Source organism: Schistocerca serialis, chromosome 3 (assembly GCF_023864345.2).
Source record: "Schistocerca serialis cubense isolate TAMUIC-IGC-003099 chromosome 3, iqSchSeri2.2, whole genome shotgun sequence".
NCBI classification, from domain to species: Eukaryota; Metazoa; Arthropoda; class Insecta; order Orthoptera; family Acrididae; genus Schistocerca; species Schistocerca serialis.
In genome coordinates, this window is record NC_064640.1 from 31983518 (window position 1) to 31989517 (window position 6000).

The window sequence follows — 6000 nt, forward strand, 5'->3', positions numbered from 1 at the left end:
AAATAACCTAAGGACACCACACACATCCATGCCCGAGGCAGGAATCGAACCTGCGACCGTAGCGATCACGCGGCTCCAGACTGAAGTGCCTAGAACCGCACGGCCACACCGGCCGGCTAATGTAGGTAGACAGAAAGTTTTCTTGTGCATATTTTAGCATGCGTTTTGTAACTTTTCGAGGATTAGCAAAGTCATTACAGTTTGGTTTCTGCCGTGATGTCTGAGTGGGGCAGTATCGGCAGACGAATATGAGGCAATATCGACAGCAGTACGATATTTCCCCTCGCTCTAAAAAGTTGTTACACTTACGTTAGGCCTTGTATCTAACTTCAGATGTCGAGGATGAAAAAATAAAACCAGAGAGGGCTAAATGCACTAAAGAAATTAAAAAAAGACATGAAGTTTAGTGAAGTCAGGGAGATCACTGCATGTCAAAGAAGGTGAACACGCCAAGAATTACACACTGATTATGTAGCAAGGAATTGCGTACAACATTTACAACGAAATAGGCCTTATTTCATTAATTATCGAAATAACTGGAGAAGTCTGGGTTTCTACACAGCTTAACAAAATTACAGGATCACTTTTTCGAAATCCCCAGTCACTTTTTCGAAATCCCCAATTCCGATGCGTAAGATTGAAATTTGGCTCAAAGATTGCTATAATCTTCCTCTGTAATGGTGCAAATGCATGGCGCCCTGCGATGTCATTCTCAGGCATGGCGACGCTTCAGACAGCAGTGTGTCGAGACATGCAAGAAAAATAAATAAAAATAAAATATAAATGAACCACAGCTCAGAACTTCATGTGAGCTGTAACTTGGGTTAATGATGTCACATTGGCACCAAATTTCACCTCAATTCTGCCCAACGCCTCCGTCGCGTGTCGTACGATGGGATGTGTTGCTACACCCCCTCTCAGAATCGTCACGAAGATGCCTCAGCGGGTGGCTTAATCGCGCGTTGATTCCCACATATTTCGCGGCCGAAAACTACAGTTCGCAGTGCCATAAGCAACAGGACGACGTTCTTGACAACTTTTTACACTTCTGCTACCCCGTGGTGACGTCGTGGGCTGCAACCCCACTGAACGTGGTATGACCCCATTGGAGTGTAGTTGGCGTTAGGCAACCACTTCGTCATCTCTTAGCTGGTGTTTGCCTGCCTTCAGGCTCAAGATCTACCGCAAGGCAGAATGTGTGTCGAAGTTTCTGACAGGTACGTATGTAACGTGCTTAATTAAGGTGCATGGGTGGCACCGAATGTGTTGCCAAACTGGTTGGGGTGGGAGGGGGGTGGACTTTTAGAGAGATCCGTCAACGTTTTATTCACGCGCATCTTAGTGTTGCAACCCCCCACTCCTCCCCTCACCCCCTTCTCCATGATCGCGGCACAGGAGGGAGCGAAAGAAGGATGAAAATGTATAGAAACTTATTATCTTCTGTTAGGAGGCAACTTCTCTATCAATACTTCTATAGTATCCTTGTCACTCTATGGGCTGTCCAAATGTTTTAGTTTACATATCCATTTCTCACGCTATTCTCTCATATTCTCCCTACTCGTCCAATCATACCATGGGGCCTTCTTAAAACCTTCTATGACATCACTTTGTTTTTCTTTCGACCAGTATTCTTTCAAAAACGCTGACACAAAATCCTCAAATGTTTCAGATTTTTCTTGTGGATCAGCTCCCCAATCTAAACCTTCCCCTTTTAAACAATCACTTGCCCTCCTTAGTTTGTCCATTTCTGTCGAATCTGTAGTAAACTGACTTCTCAAACTATTCACAAAAGACACGGGATGTACATGTCCACTAGGATCAAAAAGTATATTATTGAAACTACTACCATCCCTTATCTGCGCTATTACTGGTGATGCAGTAAACTGTTTACCCTGTACTGTCTTTTCTAAACGCCCTATTCCCAATCTTAGCAATGGTCTCTCTAATATCTTCCACTTCTGCCTTAGTCTTTTGTCTATATTCACGGAACATTCCTTTGCAATAATCTTTAATTTCATCCTTCCCCTTCATACATTCAGTAGCTTGGGTTTTAATGTTTTTATCCAATCATTCTACACTTTCCTTCATGATGTTTTCAAACTTCACTTGCTTCTTATTTAACTCAAACTCTGTCTCTTTAAAAGTCTCTTTAACGTCAGCTTTAAACTCCTCAAAATCTTTATCAACCTCTGACTTAAAGCCCAAGATTTTCTTTTCCAACCCATCTTCCATTTCCAGTTCAAATCCCCTCAGACGTTTTTCAAACTTTTCATCTAGCTTTTTTAATTTCTTCACCCATTTTTTCATGTGATTTGCTGACAGCTTCTAGCTTTCCACTCACTTCTGTTTTCATTCCTTCCATTTTCGTCAACAGCAATGGTAACATACTTTCCACTCCTCCCTTCTCATCTGCTTCTCTTCTGACACCTGGTTCCACTTTAATGTCTAATCCTTTATCTATCTTTTCCATAACAAACTCTTCTTCTTTATTTTTTCCTTGCTCACTTTCCCACACCTTGAAACTAGCTACACGCTCATCTTCTTTGATTGTCATTTTGTCTACAAAAGCCAGCCGGTGTGGCCGTGCGGTTCTAGACGCTTCAGTCTGGAACCGCGTGACCGCTACGGTCGCAGGTTCGAATCCTGCCTCAGGCATGGATGTGTGTGATGTCCTTAGGTTAGTTAGGTTTAAGTAGTTCTAAGTTCTAGGGGACTGATGACCACAGATGTTAAGTCCCATAGTGCTCAGAGCCATTTGAACCATTTGTCTACAAAAGGTAACCCACACAAAACAAAACAATACAATTTTCACTCTTACAAAATTCAAACATCGATCCTAATATTGACAGGTTCGAAAAGACAGTATTACTAAAACACTGTCCTGTCACGACACGGCGCCATATGTGATGATCTCAACCCACAGGAAAAATAATTATCAAAATCTGAACTGTGAAGTCATTCAAAATTCTAACTGGAAAACCACAATCTTTGCTATACTTCTCAATTGGTCACTATCCCACTTTGTTTATGAACTGAAAACTCTAATATTCACGAGAAACTGCTCTGAAATTAACCTGAACCGACAAAATTGTGTATATATTCTCTGAAACTTCAAAGACATCTAAGACAAGATCTGAAAGGAATTAGAAAAAGTGACAAAATTTCGTGAATCACACACAATACTGTTAATAATTGCATGAACACTCGGGGGGGGGGGGGGGGAGGGGTTCACCATACATCTACCCACTTTTGAGTGTAACCAGTGTCTCTTAATACTACGACTCGTAGCAATACAGTACAAAAAACTTTTATTACTGGGTAAACAGTCCCTACGATTTGACAGCTGACATTTATAATTCACGCTCACGTCAGGAAATGCACCAATACGGGAATAGCAGCTTTTATGTTATTGGTCAGAACGCAAGCAATTATGGCGGTCGCCGTAATTTTCGCGCGACGCCGTATTTCGCGACAAAATACTCTTATTAGTCACTGTCGTATATCTAGTCTCATAACAATACATAAAACTACATAAAATAACTACAATAATTTTGACATGCAAGGAAAATTAGTTCTAATGAGAGGAAGAAGTTTATATTTACTGGCGTTTCAACAATGACTACCAGGCAACTTTTAATTCACTGATTGCAATTTTATTTTCGTTAGCAGAAAGCAAACATAAACAAAAAATTTATTTGAATAGAGTCTGTAATTCTTATACTTTTAATAGAGAAAGAAAGTTTCTAGGTCAGCGGATAGCGTTAGCGAGATCTCTTATCTTTTTGTTGCATACGAAACGTTGTGTTAGGGAGCACGATGTCGGGAGGTTACGATGATGAGAGCAGGATACAGGCAGTTCCGCTGGTTAATCTTCTCCGGCGAAACGCAAATAACGTTCCAGCACAGCTGTATCATTAACACCGGGGTGATTAACAAACCACAACACGCCAGTATACGACCGTTGTTGACATGTCCTCTCTTTCAAAGTACATTACGCAGACATCGCTCGTTTTTTACACTTTATGCACTGTCCGTGACGCTATCGTCCATAATTACATAGTTCGTCACTTTCATACAGTCTTAGCCACAAATACACAGTTCATAGAATTGTTCTTGTGTGTGAAGCACACCGTAAACAATGTCCACTCTGTTCTCGCATTTCAAACTTCGACAACGTCACTGAAAGCCATTTATATTGCACAGTTAATTAAAGTCTTCACTTTCACGTCTTGATAGAATGTGATAGACAACAGTTCCACCACCAAAAACCAATATCAGCAAAGTTCATTCGCATAAAAGTACTGTTCGTGTCTGTCACAACAAAGTATTGTTAGCGGCACTTTCATAGTCCGGTTTACTTGCTCTTAAAGTTCGCTGGCGATGGCATTACTTACCGCAGTGGTCAAGAGAATTAACAATCTGATAGTTCGGTATCACTGTCCATACAATTACGTATGCTTTTTCATAAAACACAGTACTATTTTTCCGCGCACGCTTCACAGACACACCATCCACCATCCCCTCTACTACAGAACTACTTTTCAACTATCGATATCACTATCGCTGTCCCCTGTCTATAGATGTTATATCGTTATCGTAAATTACATAAATCTTTATAAATGTTATTGACTGCATTTTTCACAATTAATAATATTCCAAAAGTGATTATATACAAACTTTACCACAGGTACAAAGCAAGAAACATATTTATCCATTGGAAAACGAAATAATCACAATTACATCTCTACATTTAAAATCCACAGTAGAATGTTACATAATCACAATTAAAAATGCCCATGTGAACTAAAGAAAAAGAATAGAAATCTAAAGAAAATCACGAAAAAAAATTTTCTATGCGTAATTAGCAATGCCTTCACATGATTCAGATCACGTGCAGATTTCATCCTTAGAGTAGGGCTGAAACGCCCAGGGGTTTTCAACAGTGTCGAACGTTGTCAAGAACGTCGTCTTGTTGCTCATCGCACTGCGAACTGCGAACTGTGAAATGTGTGGGGATCAATGCCCCAACGGAAGTGTTGGTTTCATTGACGCCCTTTATGCCTCCCCTTCAGGAATTTTCGTGTCGATTCCCATAAGAAAACCGATTGATTTCAACGCTGGGTGTTGCGGTTCTGACCTCCATCGCAGAGGCGCCAAAATAAGGAGGAGGAGGAGGAGGAGATTAGTGTTTAACGTCCCGTCGACAACGAGGTCATTAGAGACGGAGTGCAAGCTCGGGTGAGGGAAGGATGGGGAAGGAAATCGGCCGTGCCCTTTCAAAGGAACCATCCCGGCATTTGCCTGAAGCGATTTAGGGAAATCACGGAAAACCTAAATCAGGATGGCCGGAGACGGGATTGAACCGTCGTCCTCCCGAATGCGAGTCCAGTGTGCTAACCACTGCGCCACCTCGCCCGGTCCAAAATAAGGGGTCAAATGTGGGTAAGATGGGGCGGTGTGTGACGACCTTTCCATCGTGTGTCACCGTGGTGGCGGTGGGCAGAATTGTGGTGAAATTTGGTGCCAATGTGACATCATTACCCCTCCACACAGCTCATATGTACTTCTGAACTGTGTCCTTTTTTATTTTTTATTTTCATTCATTTATTTATTTTACACGTGTCGACACCTTACTGTTTGAAACGTCGCCGAGTCCGAGGGTGACGTCGCAGGTACCACACTTCTGCACCATTTCAGAGGGAGATTGTAGGCATCTTTCAGCCAAATTTCAAACTTGTGCGTCTGAATGGGAGACAACTACGACGTTCGGACAGATCTTCGGAAAACATGCTGTATAATATTTTGATATATGTTAAGTTAACAAAGTGTGTTACATCCTGAGAAAAGGACGTTTATTCTGTCTGCATTTCATACTGCTGGTGTTGCACTGTAACAATGTCCGTATTATCCACGTGCACGAGGCAAAACGAAAAATCTTTTTACGTGTCGATATTTCCCTAGTCTCATCTATATTGGCGTAGCAGTATAGCACTGTATCAC

At 41.5% G+C, this 6000-nt stretch overlaps 1 protein-coding gene and 1 non-coding gene across 2 annotated transcripts in view; both read right to left on the minus strand.

The window, feature by feature from the left end:
• The window catches only part of LOC126470668 (S-antigen protein-like), a 34801-nt gene extending 33419 nt beyond the window's left edge, over positions 1-1382 (minus strand). Inside the window, exon 1 of the mRNA XM_050098662.1 lies at positions 1371-1382. Coding sequence (XP_049954619.1) covers positions 1371-1382 — 12 coding nt within the window. The remainder of the gene's footprint in view (positions 1-1370) is intronic.
• Positions 1383-5342: 3960 nt separating this feature from the next.
• On the minus strand, positions 5343-5415 carry Trnaa-cgc (transfer RNA alanine (anticodon CGC)). Its single transcript has one exon. It is a non-coding gene; the product is annotated as a tRNA-Ala (tRNA).
• Between the last annotated feature and the right edge of the window lie 585 nt (positions 5416-6000).